The sequence below is a fragment of the Stomoxys calcitrans genome, chromosome 5 (assembly GCF_963082655.1).
Source record: "Stomoxys calcitrans chromosome 5, idStoCalc2.1, whole genome shotgun sequence".
Taxonomy (NCBI): domain Eukaryota; kingdom Metazoa; phylum Arthropoda; class Insecta; order Diptera; family Muscidae; genus Stomoxys; species Stomoxys calcitrans.
In genome coordinates this window covers 67,825,680-67,849,629 of record NC_081556.1, presented here as the reverse complement: position 1 = coordinate 67,849,629, position 23,950 = coordinate 67,825,680, and the positions used below count along the sequence as shown (strand labels likewise).

The 23,950-nt window shown below is 38.0% G+C and overlaps 1 protein-coding gene across 2 annotated transcripts in view; it reads left to right on the top strand.

Moving 5' to 3' along the window:
• Positions 1 to 23,950, top strand: part of LOC106092498 (protein dead ringer) — a 174,940-nt gene that overhangs the window by 85,258 nt on the left and 65,732 nt on the right. For both annotated transcript variants that reach the window (XM_059368988.1, XM_059368987.1), the window contains exon 6: positions 23,090 to 23,162. In XM_059368988.1, the coding sequence (XP_059224971.1) occupies positions 23,090 to 23,162 (73 nt within the window). The remainder of the gene's footprint in view (positions 1 to 23,089; positions 23,163 to 23,950) is intronic.

The following is a 23,950-nucleotide window of genomic DNA, read 5'->3' as shown; positions in this document are numbered from 1 at the left end:
GATCTCCGAGTCAAGCGGCTAGTAACCGGGGTTGCTGGTTGCGTATCCCCCAACCTAACCTAACCCCATTGACCTCGAACAGTTGTAGAAGCCCGATCAATTTATTTCTCAAATGTCTTCATACTATCAACGGAAATTTCTGTCAGTGTGGAGCATCAATGTGATGCACGAAATTTGGCTTTCCAACTAAATTTACTATGACGTTATTTTCGACTCGCCTTTATCATACGATCCACGGGGTACGATTTTGATATAACTGGTGACATCTGGGCTTTTTTCATTCCAGACAACGGAAATACGGGTTGCTTGTCGTTTTCTTCGTGTTTATTCCCATCTACCAAAGTAGTTTTACTTATTTTCGGCTGACAATTTACCTTTCGTTTGTGGTAATCTGTAAAACCAGTCACCTAGCGATAGAAATGTATAGCATTTTCTACCTTTTATACCCTCGACCATTGAATGGGAGTATAATAACATCGGCATTCCCTTTGTAGATTAGGTTAGTTTGAAAAGAGGGTGCGGATATTTATCTGCCCCATGCCACTATGGACATACGCCTAAGCCAGTAATCGGTTTGTTGTGCGCTTTAAATACTAAAAAGTAACCTCGAAAAAGAAAATCTAAGTTAGGAATTCCGCGCTACTTACAATATCCTTAATTGTTTTCCATGCTTCGCCCCTAAGTTGGTTCATCTCCGGTATAATGTCCCCACCTAAGTACCCGTGTCTGTTGGCCTCGAAAGTCGGACAATGGCGTAGGAAATGCTCAAACATCTCAACATCTTCTCCGCATGCGCTACACATTCTATCCCTTGCCGCACAGATTTTGCATAAGTGAGCTCGCAGTCTATGTCCTATTACGATACCGAAAGCTATACTGACATCCTTCTTACTACTTTTCAGTAATAGTCTCGTCTTCTCACGATCCGGATCTACTCATAGGATTTTCGCAGTCCTAACGGCTATTTCGCTATTTCGAAAGGCTTCGGGTTAACCTAGTTTATTGAGGGCAGTCATCTGGCCTTCACTGCCAAATCGTCTGCTTTTTTCCGTTTGCAACTCACCGAAATAATGATCTGAGACCCAACAAAGCATTTATATTCTTGATCGTACTGAAATTCTGTCCGTCCGTCGGTCAAAACCCGATCTCGCAATTATACTTCTCCGATTTGTTTGTTTTATCAATTTTGCATGTAGGGCAAATACAAGAATTTTTTTATCTAATGGTTAACGATATTTAATTTAACTTTTATTAGATAACAGATTACAAAGCAAAAAACTTGCTGATTTCATTCAGTAGGCCATTACCTCATTACTTATGGTAAAATTTTAATACAATTGTTTTCTTATCGTGAAATTTGTGAAGTGTTTCAGAAAAGTAATCGCGAGAAACATTGGTTTACCAGCCATTAAGCGGATTTTCTCACTTCGTTTATTTGGAGAAAAATCCCCGATTAGCTAAAGGCGAAAACAGAATGTGCGCGTCGAGCTTTGTTTTAGAGTGTCGCCTTGCAAAAATGCAACTCTGCACGCAAATCCCACAAAAGCAACGCGGTAAATTTAAACATTTTCAACTTTGACGCTTGAAAGTGAGGGTCACATGTTGATAGCGTTTTTAGTCGTCAAATTTGATCTTTGCTTTTTTGGCATTTGTTTGTAGGGTTGCATTTTTCATCACGACGCTCCCCAACGGAACACATGGTGTCACCATTCAATTTGAATGACAAAACTAAAAGAGGAAAAACGCAACATACTTATTCGATGATTAAACGGCAAAACGGAATGGGAAAATTGCTTAGGATTTTAATAAAATCACATTTATGAACTCCGAGAAACCTTTGTTTAAAAATAGAATGTCTTATTTTCGATGTTTTGTTGATATTCGATTATTTCGGATATATGTCAGTGCTGCCAACGTTAAAGTACAAAGCATTTAGCTGGAAGAGGGTTTTATATATCCATAAGCTAGCGAATCCGCTAGACTGGTAAATAAAACAAACCAAGTATCAGTCGAGTGTGCTAGTGTTTCTTCTTTTTCTTAAATTCTGTTGAATTGTGGGACTTTCTACAGGCCACACAACACCATCGAAAGGAACACAGTACACTATACCATATACCTACCTACATATGGCTTCAATCGCAATTATGTGCTACGAATGATCAATGTTCGTACGACGAAACGAGGGAGTGAGAGGGACAGGCGAAATTTGTACTAAAAATAATATTCAATTTATGAAATATTGAATTTTGGTAGATATAAATGATGAACATTCAGACAAACACTCACTATCGCATGGATATGAACATGGACATGCTCCCATGATGCAGTTCCCATACCTACATACGTTACATTTAGTCGTCGTCAGTGCCTGTCAACTCAGACTGGGTGAATGGATGGATGAATAAAATTGTATGTGTGTGTGTGCGTGTGTGTGTATGTGTACGTGCGAAGCAAGTCGAATTTGAAAGATGGAGATATGAGTGACGAGTGTGTGGATCAAAAGATGTTGGTTGGTTGGTCGCTTAGTCTGATTACTCGACTTTGCTCTTGTTTGTGTACTCTTTGTGATCGTTGATGATAGTATTTTTGTTGTTTTTTTTTCGCTGTTTGATGGACTAAAAGCGGACAGACATGCTGCCAACCGTCCACCCATCCATTGCTCATTGGAAATACAGTTCACTTCCATAGTTGTTTGCTGTGGCCGCTGTCGTCTCCGTCGATCGCATCGCATCGCTCTAGTTAGTGGTGTTGGTGTCGGTGTGGTTATTTCTTTTCTCATTTCTGTTGCTGTTTGTTTCTCAAGTTTGGTAAATTGAAATTGAAATTTCCATTTTTAATCTGGCAAAAGGGAGAATCACCCAGTCAAAGCCGTCCATATAAGATGCCGTTTTGTTATTGTCTATTGCTGTGGTTATTTTTATGTTTTTGGCTTTCATTAATCAATGTCAACTGTTATACTTTTTATTTTTTTTGGTAACAAATAATAATGTACGCGAGTCTCGCAACTATCTAAAATGTGTATAAATACATACATACGAACACGCCAAGTGTGTACGTATGTACATTTGTCCGTACGACCGACCGACCACCTATCCGAAAGTACGTACTCTCGTACATAATACAGACGTATTCACGATTTCCCTTAATTATAGTTTTATGTAGATTTTCAAAGTAGAGTAATTTTATTTCAATGCGGACTTCATGTGCCTTTGCACTCGCAGACACACTCACCAATATATACCATTAGTGTATGTGTCTGTGTATTTAGTAACCTCATAAGGAGCAGGAGCATGCCAAGTTCGTATTATCCGCAAGATCTCTTACTTTCTGTGCAGCTCACAAAGTCAATGGTGAATGGAAACAAAAGAAGTTTTAGCCTGGAAATCACGTGGATCTTGCGTCAATTGATGTATTTTAACACAGTTCACAAATATGTATGTTTATTGTCTAGCTTAATTTGATATGTCAAGCAGACGTTCGAATCTATACAATTGGACTCAATCGGGACATCGTTCTAAACAAAAAGTCAATACGTAATATTGCTTAAATTTGTTTGGCCAGAAAGTGATTAATTCTGTTTTCCCCATAATTCCTTAGGCCCATCGTATTTTTAAAGCAAAGAAATAGGATGTGGTCGAAATTGGAAATAAGTCCACAATTTTTTATCTATTTCATATGAACGGTACAAAATGTTCTGGACTTTTGTAGAGGAGGTCAAAGGCTTTTAAGAAAATGCTGTTTTAAATCAGAAGGTCAGATACGAGATGTCAAAGTTGACCACTTTCCACTTCTCAACGCTTCTAGGGGCCACAGTGTTTGACCTACTGCATATATATCCATGATTCAAGAAGTCAAATCATATTTGTTTTTCAAAAATTTGCAAAATTTTACCAAAAAGGTACTCCTATTCCTTTCAAATTTGAGTAAACTTTTGCCATCAAAGCATCATAATTTCGTTCCATTTTCATAAAGTGCAGGTATTAAACCACCCCGTAATATTATGGTCCATATGACTAATTTTTTTTACCGAATTTTCCTACTGGTAAAAACTCATTGTGGTGGGGTGCTTTTTGCTATTCGCAAAGACATTAAATATAAGCTTTTGCCGAGAATTTCAACGAATATAATTGAAAACATTGTAATATCTGTCAAAGTGAATAATCGTGATCTAACTCTTATCTCAGCATATTGTCCTCATTTTACTTTCAGATTTAGAAATGATTTGGATTCATCTTCTGATTTTTTCTTTTTTGTAAATTAAAATGCTCATACAGCGGGCAACTTGCTGTATGGTCGGGCGCCCCTGTAGCCGAGTTGGTAGCGTGTTTGGATTACCAGTGCAGTGGTCGTGGCCTGGGTCTGTCGCTACTGTGGTACCACAATGGACCTAAAATTGCCTAAGTGAGTCTGTAAAGGACTGCCACTCTTCCCTAACCCTGCTGTATGGTCATTCCCTGCAGTCATAATAATTTGTATACCATAGTAGTACACACACCAGATTTTGACGAAATGTAACAATGGTGCAACCTTCTACAATTGATCTCCTTTTATAAAACTCTGATCTAATGCTGTCTCCTTTGAATACTTATCCCAATGTTTTAAATTCAGTTCATGTTCCAGCATTATGTTGCATCAATGGCTCCCCTCAGACTTCTATCAGGATTCACTGAATAAGGTTAAGCCAAGCGATCAGCCGACATACATTTTTTTTTAATTTTTGGCAGTGCTTAGCATTGAAAATGTCAGCTTGTCAGCTCTCTTTTTTCATTCATTCTTTGTTTATGTTTTCTACTATTTGATGACATTTTCAATCGGCAGATTTGACATCCTCAATGTTGTTCATGGGGCATATCGACTTTATGTCAACGCAAGTGACCTAACCTTCTATCAGTGCGTTGCGTTGATAGTCAGATGAAAACAGAGAGATGTAGAATCAACTCTCGAAAACGTAGAACATCTTTTAAACGAGGTCACGGAAATAAACAACTTAAACTGCTTAAACTGCAAACTGCTTAAAACAACTCACCATTTCAGATTTCAAGGACATCGGCAGATGGGTCTATGTGGCAGCTATATCTAAATATAATCCGACCTAAAACATGTTTGGGTCATATTGCTAGAGGCTTTAAACAACTCTCTGATTAAAATTTGGGCGTAATCGATTTATAAATAAAGCTTTTATGGGTTGCAGACCTTAAATCGGCAGACCGGTCTATATGACAGCTACATCTAAATACAGCCCAATCGGAACTATATTTAGGTTGGATGTCGGGAAGCTTAAAACAACTCACTGTTTCAAATTTCAGCGGGATCGAGTAATAACTTAAGCTTTTATAGGTTTCAGACCGGCAGATCGGTCTATATGGCAGCTGTATCTAAATATTGTCGGATCTAAACCAAATTTGAGGAGGATGTCGGGAGGCTTAAAAATTCACTGTTTGAAATTACAGCAAAATAGGGTTATACATAAAGTTTTTATGGGCTTCAGACCCTTAACCGGCAGATCGGTCTATATGGCACCTATATCTAAATATCGTCCGATTTGAACCATATTTGAGTCGGATGTCGGGAGGCTTCATACAACTCAGTGTTTTAATTTGAACGATTTGGCCCGTTCAAGAAGTTAACGTATCTGTACCAAATTTCGGCTTAATATTTAAATTTTTGAAGGCTAAAGAATGATTACAATAGGCGGACGGACACACGGACATCGTTAAATCGCCTTTTATTTATTTTACGTCCATCATATATATATATATATATATATCATAGGGTTGGAAATGGATATTTCGATGTGTTGTAAACTGAATGACTAAATGAATATACCCCCTATCCTATGGTGCTGGGTATAAAAATATCTTCAATATTTGATCTGAAAAAACAGTAAATGCCCTGGTATAAATGGTGTCACTGCTTCTACACTCAAAAACATGTTAGATGAAATGTACGAACTCATTATTAAAATGTCTAAATTGTGTTTGCGTGCAGGATACTTTCCCAAACTCTTTTAAAAATGTCAAATTATCCCAGTATTAAAAAAACGAAAAGATCAAAAAAAAAATTCTTCTAACCGCAGACCAATAAGCTTTCTGACGCTGTTGGACAAAGTTCGTGATAAGTTATTCTGAAGCGTCTTCTTGATTTCACAACGACTAACAATATTATTACAAAGGAGCAATATGGGTTTCGAAAAGAACACTCCACCGTTCACCAAATAATAGCAAATAACAAAACAAGCAGAAGAAGTACCGGAGTCCTTTTACTAGATATAGAAAAGGCGTTTGATTCAGGTTGGCATGCTGGCCTCAGACACAAGCTTCACTTATTCCACTACCCGAATTACCTTAAAAAATTTATAAAGAGTTTTTTAAACGATCGAACTTTCATCGTTAGCATCGATTCTAATGCCTAAACGCAAAGAAAGATTCCTTTTGGACTGCCTAAAGGATCTGTTCTTTCTTCCATTCTGTACTCGAGTTTTACTGCTGATATTGCAATTAAAAAATTCTTTTGAAGCGGCGTTTTATGCCGACGACAGTGCTTTTATATGTTCTGATAAATTATCGAACACGATAATCAAGCGTATGCAGGACTCATTCAAGTCCACGTCCAAGTATTTCGGCAAATGGAAAATTAGAATCAACCGAGGAAAAACACAAGTTATCATATTTCCTTTCAATAAATCTCCGAAACGCATTGCTGCTATCCCGCTTGAATTGCAAGGAGACACTATAAATATTCGGGATGAAGTGAAATATCTTGGATAAGATTATTTCTTCAATAAGATTATTTCTAAAAATAAAATTTGATGAAATGTTCTCTAAAAAAAATAAATGTCGATCAAATTTTCTCTAAGGACAAAATTTCAATGAAATTTGTTCTAAAGACAAGGTTAGGTTAAGTGGCAGTTTGCAATCAGACTCACTTAGACCTTTTTGTCCATTGGGATACTACAGGAACAGAAGAAGGAAGATGCCTTCTAGTTCCCACCGTTGAATCATCCAGATCACTTTAAAAAGCCCAAAAACCTACGAATGTTCACATCCGTTTAATCAGACAGGTTCTCGAAGAAATGAGAACCTTCTGACTGCTAGTGCGGGACACACACACAGAAGGTGTTCTATAGTCTCTTCTTCTTCGATGTCCTCACAGCTTCTGCAAAAGTCGTTGCTGGCATCCTTCACTCTGTCAGCATGTTTTCCGATTAGACAGTGACAGACAGACTGTTCTAGCCAATGACTGCAAAGCAGTAGACGTCTTCAAGTCTAGATTAGGCTACATAGTTTTGGAATGGTCACAGCCCCCTCCTTGTGACCATCTATCATTCGATGTCCTCCTTGTGACCATCTATCATTCAATGTCCTTCGGGTTTGGTCCTGAAAACTTAGCTAACATGTCGCTAGAGGCATACCCACAGATTCCAGTATCCCTGGAATGTGTAGGGTAGTTCCTAGTCTCGTAAGCTCGTTCGCTTTACAAGTCCCTGGGATATCTTTGTGGCCCGACACCCAGAACAGGTTAATTTTGAAATGTTCAGCCATCTCGTTGAAAGATCTGCGATAGTCGAGGTCGGTTTTTGTTCAGCAATACGTTCTCCAGGGATTTAATGGACAAAGACAAATTTTCAATAAAATGTTTCCAAAGACAAAATTTTAACTAAACTTTTTCTAAAGACAAAACCTTAATCAAACTTTTTCTTAAAAACATTTTAAAAGAAATTTTTTTAAAAACAATGAAATTGTTTCTGATGACATAATTTTAATAATTTTTTTTTTTTCTGAAGACCAGATTTGCAAACTTTTTTAAGGCAATATATTTCAAAGAAATTTTTCCAGACTAAAATTTTAAGGACAAAATTTTAATGAAATGTTTTCCTAAAATAAAAATTCAATGAAATCATTCTAACGACAAGATTTTAAATAAATTTTTTGTAAAGACTTTATTTTAATGAATTTCTTTTTTTTAATATATATTTTTTCTTAAACATTTTTCTATTATGTCTGGAGTCGGAGTAGAGGTAGTTTTTTCGTCGAGACGCCAGGGAAAATTTCTCGACTCCGTCTCCGACTCCATGGCCCTGCTTATTATGTGATATTATCGCTTATTTGGGCTATCAAAAGTAATTTTTAGTTATTAGGCCAAAGAATATTACGCCATTTTTCTTTTGGCTGAAAACATGTTTGACTATTTCAAATATATCAACTTTTGTTGAATAATCTATTTCGACAACATAGCCATCATTTTTCTCAAAAACTTTCAAGATTTAAAGTTTTTTGAAGAGTTGAAGTAACAACTTTAATATTTGAACTAAGCAAACAGATTTTGTTCTGACTGTTCTATGTTTGACCGTGCATTTTTCGGTTTTCTGACCCAAGTTTCTGGTTTGGCTGTCCATTTCACAGCATTTTTCATCAGAATTTTCGAAACTGAAAGCAATTCAGTCTCTTTCCGATAATTATTTTTCAGTGTATATTCAATAAAAAATTGGTATAAATCATCGATTTCGCTCTCATTTCACGCTCATATTTTATTTGTCTGTCTACCCACTATCTGCACATAACTATATTTTTCCGATTTTTCGTAAATCCACTACCACACTCTGGTTTCGCATGTATGGGAAGGTACGACAGTAATATTTCTAATAAATCTTGAACATTGGTCCGACTTTATCTACTTTTTAAACAAATGTCGCTATAATTTGGCTTCTCAGAGACCAAAAAATTTGCAAATAAAAAATGGGTCCATGTTTTAACGTTGCCCCGATATAGAGGAACGGGGAATTTTACCTATTTTAAAGGATTTGTGCGTATTTTTCAAAAAATGTCGCTGTAATTTGATATTTTGGCTTTTCAGAGAGCAAAACACAAGCAGAATAAAAATTATCCAGTCAATGTTTTGACCTAGCGCAAGAATAACGCCGTCTACCGCCCCATTGTGAAGGAAACAACAATTTAATTCTATGCAAATGTAAATGCTATTTTTGGAGTTTCTATCTGATCGTTTGCAAAAGTTATCTTCTTTTGCTTCGCTTTGCCAAGTAGCGTAACACATCACAAAAACAATAGTGGATTATAAAAGTTAGATGCATTTGGAGTAGATTTGTTGATTTGGAAATGTAATTTGTCACAGTGTACCGTAGGATGGCCTTTTTGCCTTTTTTTTGGTTATTTATTTGGGTGTTTTTCAGATATTTTTGTAACTGCAAACTTTGCTCCTTTTATGGGCTCAACACTATATATTGGAACATATATTGGAAAATCTTTTATATCCAAGATATCCGCAAAACTGCAAATACCTATCTTGTGGGCATATATGTGTAAATACCCGGGTATTTATCTAATTTGCCGGGTAAATACCGCTTAGGTATTTACCCATCGTCTATTTCTAAGGATGGCAGCATATTAGCCTCGACCTTCCGTTCATAACACTCCAATATGTTGGGGTGCATAAATATATATTTTCCATCGTCTTGACTTGTCACAAAGAGTTCGAACGAATCAGCTTGAATTATTTTTTGATGTAGAGTTAGCATGTTGTGGGATAGGATAGGCTAGGTTATGTTGTAATGGCAGTCTTAAATCAGACTCAGTTGGACAATGTTTTTCTCACTGTGGAACCAACATGGCGACTGACCGAAGCCCTGGTTGGAATTCCTTCCCTCTTTTTGATGTAATTCGATGATTGGATTTTACTTTCTGAGCATCGCGTAGCCTCAATTTTTATAATAATAGCTTTTTAACAGTAGTAACATTTAATATAAAGCAGTATTAAACGAGATTGAATAGAACTTGTTGGCTCTCCTTTATAGCATTTATGCAAAGAATAATAAAATTTGCCTATGTGTTTTGGTCTCGTTAGAGAGTACGAGAAAAACCTCGTTAGAGCGCCCGATAATATGATTAGATTTTCATTTCGCCACATGACTAACCCATGAAATGACAAATTCGTTCTACGGTCTCAGCCCTACTACTAAGGTCCTCCAAAACATGTGTGTGATCAAATTTTTGAACAAATTCCAATGCATTTTGGATGTCATCAATGTTTCCATATGCGACATTGTGCTGTAAATAATAAGGATAACTAACTGTGCTATGCATACGAGGAACGACGCAAAAGAGCAACAACAACATTGAGATCGTAAAATGAGTAATTGGATAAGTTCTAGCCATGTGTTTTCTATACCCCATGAAGATCGCAGCAATGCACACAGCATAGAGTCCAAAAAAGGATATTGCATACAATAGTAACTTGTAGACATGAGATTTGACTTTAAGGCTCGTACACTCGTTAAACAAATAGCCTTATGCCGTCTCAACATATTCTATCGTTGAAACCGCCTATGTACATCTATTGGTCGATTATGAATTCCAACCCAACTTTATTTGCGCTGCCAGGAGATAAAAACATGAAATTGAAATTAGTTAGTTGGAAATTTTTGTCGGTTTAATTTGATGAATGAACTCTGATCAAGTAAATGGTAAAGCAAAGTATCCATCCAATTCAATAAGAAATTGTTGATAACGCAACTGTAATCCATTATATTCAGTTGTTATTTTAAAAAGTTGATATTTTGTCCTTAAAGAATAGTCGACAGTTTTATTTGCGCGTCATCAAAATTCGATGTTTCACACGTTTTGCGCTAAATTTATTCGGTGTTGAAATAATTCATGCAAATGCAAATTTTGCCCATGAACTTCTCACATATTAATGAGTGCAGTCCGATCCAAGTTTAAACTCAATGATAAGGTGCCTCCTTTTTATAGCCAAGTCCGAACGGCGTGACAAATATGCGACACCACCTCTCTGGAGGGAAGTTTTTACATGGCAGCAAAGTTGCCAGCACTAGGAGGGGAAAACCACCGCTGAAAAATTTTTCTGATGTTCTCGACAGGACTCAAACCCAGGCGTTCAGCGTCATATGCGGACATGCTAACCTCTGCGCTACGATGGCCTCAATATAATTCATACGATCGGATATTGTCCGGCTGCAGACCGTAGGGATCTCTGTTTCTATTACAAATAGAAAAATTCAAAGTTAGTCAGAAAATGTGTTTTTGCTTTGGTTTTCCTAGATCGGCATCACACCAAAATCATCAGTTGGATCTTGTCAAAAAGATATGTCTTCTAGGTTTAAAGTTTGCGCTTAGTAAAATAAAAAAAGGTATATACGACTATAGAGGTTAGCATGCCCTCGTAGGAAGCTTAACGTCGGGATTCAAGTCCCTTTAAATTTTTTTTAGCAGTGATTATTGACATTTGTGAGGTAAAACAAGTAAAAAGGCGTTAAGTTCGGCCGAGCCGAACTTTGGATACCCACCACCTCGGATATATATGAGAACCACCTTTCCTCAAAATCCGGTGCAAAATTCATACCTTATGCCCCATAGCACCTATGTTCCGATTTGGACCAGATACTAATAAGTAAAAGTTATTGTTCAATTGTATATAACAAAATATTGGTCTTTTTAGTAGTTATATCTAAAAATAAACCGATCTGAACTATATACCACACGGATGTCGAAAAGCATAACATAAGTCAGTGTGTCAAATTTCAGTGCAATCGGATTAAAAATGCGCCTTTTATGGGGCCAAGACTTTAAATCGAGAGATCTGTTTATATGGCAGCTATATACAAATCTTGATCGATCTAGACCAAATTGCAGAAATATGTGGAGGGGCTTAACTTAACTCTTTGTCGCAAATTTCGGCAACATCGGACAATAAATGCGCTTTTTATGGCCCCAAAACCAAAAACCGAGAGATCGGTGTATATGGCAGCTATATCCAAATCTGGACCGATCTGAGCCAAATTGACGGAGGATGTTGAAGGGCCTAATACAAGTCACTGTCCCAAATTTTCTCAAAATCGGATAATAAATGTGGCTTTTATGTGCCTAAGACCCTAAATTGGAGAATCGATCTATATGGCAGCTATATCCAAATCTAAACCGATCTGAGCCATATTGACGGACGATGTCGAAGGGCCTAACACAACTCACTGTCCCAAATTTCAGGAAAATCGGATAATAAATGTAGCTTTTATGGGTCTATGACCCTTAATCGGAGGATCGGTCTATATGGCAGCTATATCCAAATCTGAACCGATCTGAGCCGTATTGACGGAGGACGTTGAAGGGCCTAAGACAATTCACTGTCCCGAATTTCAGCAAAATCTGATAATAAATGTGGCTTTTATGGGCCTAAGACCCTAAATTGGAGGATCGGTCTATATGGCAGCTATATCTAAATCTGGACCGATCTGGGCCAAATTGACGGAAGATGTCGAAGGGCCTAACACAACTCATTGCCCCAAATTTCAGCAAAATCGGATAATAAATGTGGCCTTTATTGGCCTAAGACCCTAAATCGGCGGATCGGTCTATATGGGGGCTATATCAAGATATAGTCCGATATAGCCCATCTTCGAGCTTAACCTGCTTATGGACAAAAAACGAACCTGTGCAAAATTTCAGCTCAATATCTCTATTTTTGAAGACTGTAGCGTGATTTCAACAGACAGACGGACGGACATGTCTAGATCGTCTTAGATTTTTGCGCTGATCAAGAAAATATATACTTTATAGGGTCGGAAATGGATATTTCGATGTGTTGCAAACGGAATGACAAAATGAATATACCCCCATCCGTCGGTGGTGGGTATAAAAAAGGTCCCTTAACATTGAGCCAAACCTGAATCGGCCAGCACTCATTGACTTGAGAGAAGTGGACCCTTTTCTTTTCGTGGGCTTGTGTTTATTTGAATAGCGTGTTTACAAAAGTAGACAACATACGAATAGACCTTTTTTAAACTGTTTTAAGAGAAAAAGAAGATTCCAACAAATAAAAAAATATTTTATTAATTTTCCCATTTCTGAGAAAATTCATCGTTAGCACCAACACTTTCCCCGCGAATTAAAGGTTTCGAATCTAGATACGAGTTATAACGATTCTACTGTACTTGCCATGACGCTGCGGGCTACAAGGCAATCAATTTATGCACTCACAAAATCGATTTCAGTCAACCTGCACATTTCCTAGATTGTGTTCACATGTGGTTGTTCATTTGAAAATGATCAGAGAAAGAGAAAACAATCGAAGTAAAAAAAAAACTGGACAAACGACGTTACGGTGGTTTGGCTTTTCCAGGAACTGTAGTGTCTAATTACTCACATACAAAATGGTTCAGTTAACCGGGATGGATCACTCCGCTCTTATATGTGTACATATAGGTAGCTGCAGTCACCAATCCCATAAACGGCCTGTTGTTGTCAGGTATGTTGAAAACGCGTTTAATTGCCCGCTCGGATTGCAATGAAAGTCCGATCTACTTGCTTTTTATATGATTCGTTTATGATTGGTCTAAATTTCCCCATGCGTGTGATATTTTTTGCTTTTTATTACTCCATGTGCCATAGTCCCTATTTTGTGTGTGTGTGTGTGCAAACGAGTGTTTGGCTGGTACACATAAGCTGGCATAGGTAGCGGCATACCATAACCGGAGTTGTTGTTGTACGATCATTAATAAATTTTCTTCTTGTGCACGGTTGCCACTGCGTTGTTTTTTTCGAACAGAAAATTTAACGAAGTTTTCATTTGATAACACACACACACGCTCTCTCAAATGCAACAAATCTCTTTCAAGCCAACTAGCGGCAAGAAATCGTGTGAGTTACTGTATGGGAGAAAGAGGGTGTGTTTGTATTTGTACATCACATGGGATGAAAGTGCGTACGTAGTGTGGCATGTGTGCGTGTGTGTGTTTGAGTGTTTATGCACAGAGAGAATGGCCATTATGATATTCGGTTGATTGTGCGTTTGTCTCTCTATTTTTAGTCGATTAAAGACCTTTGATATCGGAACATCATCGGGCCATTAAAAGCGGATAAAAATCAAGCGACGGTTGAGAGTGAAACAAAAGAAAATAAAACAAAACATATATCACCAAGTGATAAAATTCAATTGTACCCGTCATTCGATGGTCGTTACAACAAAGTGATACATACTGATGAATGTGTGATAGCAGTTATGATGCAAAACATCGCCCATAACAAGTTCAAGTAGAAAATTGTCAAAGAATAAAGAAATACAACATAAACAAAATATACGTACATAGCAGTTAGTTTGGTTGCTTTTTGCATCTGAAATTTGTTAATTTTACTCGTGTTGTGCCAAAAATAAAAAAAGATAATATGTTGATATCCGAGGATCAAATACAAGAGGTAATTTTTGTGCACAGGCAACAAAGAAATCATGTCTGTGTTGTGATCATCACACTCTCGCGAGATGGATACTCGCTTTTGATTAATAACACTATGTTACGCCTACGCCGCAGACCAGAGTGCAACGGTCAATAATAATAATATTTCCAACAGCAACAACAATAATAACTCACATAACAAACGCCCCAACATTAAAGAAGGATGGATGTACGACATCCATACACACAACCACATTGTGCCCCATCAACATCAGCATTGGCATCACCGCCATCATCATCTTCACCATGGCATCGCCATCAGATGCATTCGACGTCGTTTCATCAAGCTATGCTCAAAGTCAACATCGTTGTGTACAGCAACGTGTAACGTCGTTTGTGCAATATTTTTTGTTTTTCATTTTATTACAGCGGTCTAGTGGCATTCGAAGCGAAAAAATAAAAGCACAAACTTCATATTTCTCTTTCAACAATCCTTACATTTTTAATGGAAAACGCACACAATCACATGCACAAGTATGCAAGGAGCATAATTTTTCAATCGAACAAAATCGTTGAGGAGTTTCACAATCCTAAATCATCTAGCCTGAACAGACACAGAACAAACCAAACATGAATACTCCTCTTTTTCGCGGTGGCGAGGAACGAAATATCAAAAACGAAGTTCTAGGGAATGCCAACTATCTTTATATAATTGGAATTTGAGATTTCCCCAAGTACACACACTACACCACATCACCGCCACTGACCCCTTGCGAAACGGGTGGTTCCTAATCGGCCATCAGTTAAAGTTTGAATCAGCGTAGAATACCGTTTCTAACGCTGAATATTTCTCCAATGTTAACCTCTGCCTCTCTCAATTAGAAGTTCAATTCCCTATCAAACCTACAATATTTATCTCATTCTTTAAACTGTGTATGCCTGACTCCTCCCAGAGGCGATTTCATCAAACGAATCAAGTTTTCTAAACGTTGGTCGCAGCGCTTGCTCTTGCAATGCTACTCCCAAGTCATCAATTACCACAAAAACACTCGTTTTTCGCGTAGTCCGTGTTTTCAAAAGCGGAAAACAAACACCTAACGGCTATGCACTCGGCGAGCATATTAAAATAAAATCGATTTTTGCTTTACATTTTTTTTTTGCATTATATAAACTGTAAAGGTTTCGCCTGCTTTTAATAGTGAGGGATCCAAATGGCATGTAATAGTTTCAGCCATTGCATTGCTAACTTGTGTAAGTCGTTTATAAAGGGCGATTTTTTTGAGGTTAGGATTTTCATGCATTAGTATTTGACAGATCACGTGGGATTTCAGACATGGTGTCAAAGAGAAAGATGCTCAGTATGCTTTGACATTTCATCATGAATAGACTTACTAACGAGCAACGCTTGCAAATCATTGAATTTTATTACCAAAATCAGAGTTCGGTTCGAAATGTGTTCATTCACCGTAACGTTGCGTCCAACAGCATCTTTGAAAAAATACGGTCCAATGATTCCACCAGCGTACAAACCACACCAAACAGTGCATTTTTCGGGATGGGCAGTTCTTGAACGGCTTCTGGTTGCTCTTCACTCCAAATGCGGCAATTTTGCTTATTTACGTAGCCATTCAACCAAAAATGAGCCTCATCGCTGAACGGTGAATGAACACATTTCGAACCGAACACTGATTTTGGTAATAAAATTCAATGATGTGCAAGCGTTGCTCGTTAGTAAGTCTATTCATGATGAAATGTCAAAGCATACTGAGCATCTTTCTCTTTGACACCACGTCTGGAATCCCACGTGATCTGTCAAATACTAATGCATGAAAATCCTAACCTCAAAAAAATCACCCTTTATTTTTGCCACCTACATTTAGAGCGGTGTTGTTATTGAATCATTTCACGAGTGGATCGTGAAAGTGGTGCTAAATCTGCGTAAGCATTGTCATTTGTGGTGCAGCGTTCAGCTTGCGTGAAATTGGTATTAATTGAATTGAAAACCACATCTGTCTGAATCAGAACTAGTTCTTGGCCATGGCAATCTCAACCACATTATTAGAGAAGCATTATTTGGAACAAATAGCAGAACCTTCTAGAATGTTCTTGCGAACAATAACATACAAATATAGGTTATAAGGGTACAATTCAATTTTTTTGTGCTGCTGCACATAGAAAAAGAAAATTATTATTATAACTAGGTGACCCAGTGTACTTCGCTACCCTCTAAAGAGGCTGCTTGATGTCTAAAACTAATATCAGATTCGTTTTTCTCTGCCATTGACATTTTATGTGAGGATTATTTAGGGGTCCTCCGTGTTTACTTCCGAATTTGAAGTCCAAATTTTTATTTTATGTGTGATGTGGCGACAAATTTTTATTTGAAACCCATGTTCTACTCCCAATTACCTTTCATTCGAATCCCATATTGCCTCAATTGGTTGAAATGGTGGGGGTTGTTTTTGGGGCGGAACGGTCCCCAATAGTTTGATAAATCTTTCGAATTCTCCTCCAAAATACCGTTTTTTTTTATTGCTCCCATTCCGATTTTAAATAACTAATTAGCCTATCGTTCCTTCCAACCTGCACAAGTTCAGCTGCTTTCGAGTTAATACGGAATAAAGAACAAACAAAAATATATAGAATTTTTACTCTACTGCCATCCCATATCATCGCAATGGGTCTGCGTGTTCGGTGAAAAGTGTTTTGGATGTGGGCGGCCACCCAGATACTTGTCCAGCATAGAGGTTATCATGTCTGCCTATGACGCTGAACGCTTGGGTTCGAATCCTGGCGAGAACATTAGAAAAAATCTTCAGCGGTGGCTATCCCCTCCTAATACTGATAACATTTGTGATGTACTATGCCATGTAAAAACTTCTCCCCAAAGAGGTGTTGCACTGCGGCACGGCGTTTATTGAGCTTATAACTTGAATCGGACAGCACTCACTGATATGTGAGAAGTTTGCCCCTCTTCAATTTGCAAGGCTTTTTAGAAAAACTTTTCTTTATTTCTTATTTATTGTGATCTACACACTAATCAGAAGATCATTATCTTCAATAATTAAACACATAAATAAAAAAATGAAAAAATTACAATAAAATGTTAAATATGAAATTCGTATTCTACCTTTCATTTGATTATAGTTTTGTCGCGGCATGCCAATCTCTCCTGTTTTAGTTTTTTTTTTAATTCGGCGACCAACCACAAACTTTGTCCGAAATGTTTATGCAACATTCATAATACTCTCAAGCCTTTTTATTTGGGACACTTTCAATATCGTTCGATATAGAGACGGACACGTGTCTGTTTTTGGAGTAAAACGGCCCTCAGAATTGTATTCTACTTCCAATTACCTTTAAAATACGTTTCATTTGACACCAATATTGCCCTAATCGTATTACATGTTAATTTTGTGGATGGGGCGCTATCACAATGCTTTAACTCAGTTTCTTGTTTTGGGTTAACATAAATGGGCAAACAAAATATCGCTTAAATCTGAGGATCCATTTCCAAGATACATAGTGTTCGAGAATTTGGATAAGGAGGAGGGTCCGCCCCTTTGGATATGAAAAAGAAAAGTACACTATTTACAGCTGGTGTTTTGGCCTGTATACTGTGACAGTTTCATGAAAATTGATTCAGCCGTTTTTGAGACGTTTTGTAAAAACACACTATCAAACAAGGCAATTTTTTCACAAATTGAGATAAAAGAAGAATAAGATGCTTAACGTTTTAAGTCTAAAAAACAAACAGGGTTTTTTACAGAAGAAAAAAAGTTACATAGTCCACCCATTAAACAAACACAAATACTGTATTGAGCGATGAACGGTCCTCTTTTTTTATTTCTACTTCAATCTTCGAACACATTAGTGCGCTTCCATAGTTGTTCTTAGCCGTTGTCGAAATCATGAAATAAAACCCCATTCAGTTTGCATACAACCAATATATACTAATCAAACATAAAATTTAAAATACATAGTCTAAAGAAAAACATATGCAATTTGCTGACCTCCATATGAACAAACCAAGCACATCTCCAACCACTACTACATTCCACCCACCGCAACAGCTATTTCTATCTTGTAGACATCCAACTTCTATCTCTCATACTCTCACCTAGTGCTTTCACATTATGCCACTCTATTTGTGGGGGCGTAATAATGTAAGTTTCTGTTTTATTCTCATTGTCTGGCACCTAACGTTTTTCTTTCATATTTTTACCTATCTATTTCTATGCATTAGCACAAACAAATGAGTCTTAAGTGAAATGCAGCAACAATGCAGCTAATTAATTAACTAAATATAGTATGTTGTAGTTCGAATTTTAAAAAATTCACCCTTATCTCGCGTCTTCGTACCAAGAGTGACCTTTGTGGCAAATTTCAAGTTGATAGGTTCAGCAAATTCTTCTGGGCGAATATCAGTTAGTAACACTTCTATTTTACATAGATTTCTAAAAACATGCACTTTCCATATGACCTGTCAAATGTAGCACCTTTGATAGTTGCAGAAGACATATTTATTTTATTATTTTTGGGAATGTATAGAATGCGTATTTATTAGGTGACCACATCGACGAATTACTGTTTTGGGAACATGATATGTCAAAATTTGTGAACACAGCGAATAAAATTCTATTCGCAGTGAGATTTATAAAATTTCGGCAAATTTTGTGCAAACAGTCACGATATTTTAATTTATTTTTGAATCAAGAAGTTTGTGGAGAGTGAGTGTCGTCTACCTCCCACAACAGACCAGAGATCTGGTCCAATTCGTCTAGGATTGATTTCACCGTCAAAGATTGTAACCAGTGACCACCAATACATGGCTCTCTGGTGGGCATATGAATGCCTCCTATTCAATTGCATTAAGTTGATGCGATGTTGGTGGGTGGGCGCACCATTCAAACAGTTCAAATAGAAAGATTGTGACTAAAGGAACTTCTCATGGAGGGGCGTTATCCCCTGTTTTTAGGTTATTCGCTACCTTTAGGGGTTTCAGTTAATTCTAAAAGAGAGCGGGTAAAGGTTGTTCCAAACCAGGATCACATCATCACGATCAAACATATTTCAGAGTTTATACAGGATGCTGCCAAGTTGGGCAATGGCCAATGGGCTTGGCGTAAGTCGCACAAATGCTAAGCTGGTGCTATTCACCAAAAGGAGGAAACTTGGTATGTTCAGGGAACCTCTCCTAGGTGGGTTGAAGCTGACGCTTTCACTGCTGATAATTGCCCTTGCAGGACTTTGACGTCGCGCTGAACACATGATGCGGCGGACTTCCGTAGAAATTGTGGAGATGGCGGTTAAACATCTATTGCGTCACTGCACGGAAATCGTGTGGAGAGACTGCACGATTATGAGTGATCACCTTGTTTCCTTCATAGATTTAACCCTACAATACTACTATGTCGGCGAAGTCGGCCCAGATACATCTCCAATATATTAGTATCAACAGAGCTTCTGTCAGCGAATTTTTTAATAGATTTTCTCAAAATTTTGCAAAATATTTTTTATTATGGTATTATGTGTGTGATCGAAATAAGTTAAGATTAAAATAGAACTCTCATATATATTTCCATCCGATTTTGACCCTCCGATCTCTCGAAGCTTTCTATTATAATTCTTGAGATTGTCATTGGCGAGTTTCATAGAAATCGGATTAGATTTAAAATGTAAATGTAAATTTACCCATGAACATATCATAAGGCAACAGCTGAGATACTTCTTTCCTAAGAATGAGTGCTGTCCGATACGAGTTTATGATCAATGATAAGAGATCTATTTTTTTATTACCGAATCCGAACGGCTTGCCGCAGAGCGACACCACTTAGTAGAGGAGTTTACACCGCAGATTACCTAAGAACCTCACAGTGATTTCCTCTATAAATCCCACAATATATACAGATTTATGTTGGAATTCTTCATTATGTTAGGTTGAAAAGAGGGTGCGGATGTTAATCCGCCCAATGCCAGTAACAACGAGAAAGAAAATCTAAGCTAGAAATTCCGTGCTACTTACACAATCCTAAATTGTTTTCCATGTCACGCCCCTAAGTTGATTCATGTCTGGTATTGTGTCCCCGCCTAAGTGCCGGTTTACAGTCGTTAAAGATGTTCACACTTCACGTCCTCGCGTTAGCACCACATCACCTCACGCATTCCGTGATCGCCCAGATCTCCGCCTACAGGACCGTATTATGGTCAGGCAGTCTAAAACAGATCTCAGTCCCTGGGTTCTCAATGTAGACCCCAGGCCCACTCTGTCCTCTAGCTTTGATCCACCCATGTAACATGATCTTCCAGATGGCAATACTAGCGTTCCGTCAATCCAAGAGAGTGCCGCTGGAAGCAGTGCCTCGCACTCGACCTCAAGGTACATCTCAGGTATCCGATCGGAAACCTCTTCCCTTCCTTCCAGGTTTCCTATATTCGCCTCGATTTTACCGCGATGGTATTAGCTGCTTCTTCTTCATTTAAAATTTTGTTTTGGAGGACTTAGCATACATTCCCAATGTAGTATAGGGTCTCAAAAGGTCGGCTATGTCCGACTTTAGCCCGTCCTTACTTTTCATATTGAAATTTATATTCACGTTATGTTTTTGTACATAGTTCTATCACCTGGGCAAAATCGGCCACTCGTAGGGCAAGGTTAGAGTGGCAGTCCTCTACAGGTTCACTTTGACAATTTTAAGTTCATTGTGATACCACAGTAGCAACAGATCAAGGCCTCTGGTGAGAATCGAACCCACGCACCGCACTGGCAATCCGAGCAAGCTACCAACTCGGCTACCGGGGGGCCTTACTCCTATAGTAACTTAAAAATAAATATTTGGTGTCCAAATTTGAGGTGGGGCCAAGTATATAGGGGCTGGCCCACCCCAAACCGTCCTCAAGTCGGACCGACCATGGTAATATGGGGCTAAATGGGATGTAGTTGGAAGTAGGGTCTGTATCGAACAACCATTTTCGGGACAAAGCACCTGGAGGTTAACCTCACCCCCAAATCCCTCCCAGACATATTTACTGACCATGGCAATATGAGACTCAAAAGAAAGGTATTTGGGAGTACAGCACGAATTTGATATCCACAATTGAGGCGAAATGATTTGGGGGCCTCTCACCCCAAAACATCCCCTAACAAGACTTATACGGATAAAATAAAAGGTATTAAAGAGTGAAAAAAGGCGCAGCGGAGCGGGCCCTGTCCAGCTAGTGGACTATATATCAAACGAATTAAGTGTTAACTGATTGATTCGAAAACGAATCATATTGGATTATTTCATAAGCAATATATACCGATATAATTACTAAAACAACAATTTACCAAAATCAAAAGTGTTCTTGAGTAATCGCCTCTATTAAATACTGCACTTGTCTCATCGAAATGTATTTGATGCGAATTTATCAACCGTGCAACTTTTTCAGAGTACAAAATAAAATAGGACCGTCTCAGTATGGCGCGTGTGAGCACCTCGGTCATTTGTCATATTTTGAAAGCAGTACCGTTTGACTCGTTTGTGTTAATTTTTTTTTGCATTTTTTATTCTCCTTGGAGCGAGCAGAGTACATAAAGCTGCTTCAATAAATGTTTTTTTATCACTTCATTAAGCATTTAAAGAGCTGCAATTTGGTGATGATCTCAGCAGAATATAATGGTCCAGTTGGCATGGGGTGCGCTGGCCTTCTTAGATTACAGGTTTCGTCCAACTTAACACTGGGTAGTCAAATTGCGGTCGCCTTTAGTGTGGAATGATGTGCGTGTTGCTGCAATACTTTTTCATGACCGGTAGCAAAGCTCACGTTTTAAGCATAATTTGCAAGTTTTGCTGTTGCTCAATGTCTGCTCAATTTGTTGTGTCACAACACACAAACATACTCTCGCATAGCCACGTGCAATTAGACGTCTGCTGAAGGGCTTACAAATCGCTGGGCGAAAGGATGGAGACCAATGAAAAATTATTGTTCATCGCTGCATAAAAAAAAGAAGCAAATCGACACAGATTAACAATTTTGAGTGGTATAACTAAACCACTCCAATAGACAAAACCCTAAATATGAGTGGTAATTAGAGAATTTTAGGGTAGATATTGAGAAGCACGACATTATTGTGAGATGGGCCTGCTTTTCATACAGGATAATAAGTACGGATGATACCTATTTGTATTGGGCAACTCTTGGTGCAGAATATCTGAACAAATTAGGGCCATTAATCTTTCCACACCTTTTTTGCTTTGCGATGCGACTAATTATCGTGGTAAAGGTAAATGGTGGTGACGACCACCTCAACACGTTGACAACTACCAATGATGGATGAAAGCAAGCATTCGGCTCTGATCTCTCACTGCCTTGCATTGGTCATTGGCATGCGAGCATTATATCGCAGCAGAAACACCACCACAAGCCAACAATGGCAACAGTCAGCAGCAGATACAAGATGCCGCAAGTAACCCTGTCTGCTTGTTGGCTACCGTTGAGTGCAGGGTAAACAAACACCAGTCTGATAAAGATCTTTACGCTGGTGCAGGCAATGTTGCCATGAAATTTGCGGATTGCCGCTTCGATCATATGAATGGAATCGATTGAGCTGTCAACTGACAACAATGCCAATGATAATGCTGATGCTCTGAAAATGCCACATCATTTTGTTTGCAATGGGTTTATCGGGGCACACGCTAAACTATGAGGGGTTGGTTTGGCTTTGTTAGATCCTTTGTTCCCAGGAGGCACAGCTTCTGCACCATTCGACATTGACACGGAAGACATTTTTTTACACAATCTATACCAATTGGGCATTTTTAGAGTTGTCATTGTCACTGTCACTGTCACACAAATGTCATTGCACTCTGAACTCATAATTGTTTTCTATTTCTTTTTCTTTATTTGCAGTTGTACGAAATCAATGATGACCCAAAACGCAAGGAATTTCTCGACGATCTCTTTTCGTTTATGCAAAAAAGAGGTAAGAACAAATATTTTAAAATTTCAGAGTCTTAAATGGAGAGTCTTGCATGAATTACACACTTTTTACAATATATTGTTGCTATTATTCTACTATGGTATAACTTTAGGAAAGGGTATATTTACATATATTTCGGTTGTAACACATCGTAATGTTGTCCTGTGAGCCAACTATGAACTATATCGAAATCTGAACCGGGCCATTACAGAGGCATTCAGATGAGTAATACAACAATCCATACCAAATTTCATGCAAATCCTAGAAAATTGGAGTAACTAGACACTTATAAGTGTAAATCGGGCGAGTTATATATATGGGAGCTATATCTAAATCTGAACCGATTTCTACCAAAATTGATTGCGAAAAAAGTGATCCATTCAAATTTTCGTGATGATTCTAAAAAAAAGACAGCCGGACTATCAGCACAAAAGGGATATGCGGACAGACAGTTATGGTTAAGTCGAAACGGAATGTCTGATTTATTAGTTTACCAATTTCATGCTAGGACCTCAAATACTCAACTGGATTCCTAAGAAAGCATTACGTTCAACTTTGGACGTCGCCTAGTGGGAGGAAATGGAAAAAACTAGTAAAAAAAATATGCCGTGTGAGAACTTTGAAATTTGGAATGGTAAGAACTGACCCTATGTTGCCCGGGATCCTTTTGGCAGGCTCCTAATCGGGCAAAGATGGTTAAAATTTTTTTTAGTAAATTTGCTGCAGAGGCTTTGCCCCTGGGGGCTCTCCTAGGTGCAAATAATTCTTTGCATGGGTTCAGGTAACATATA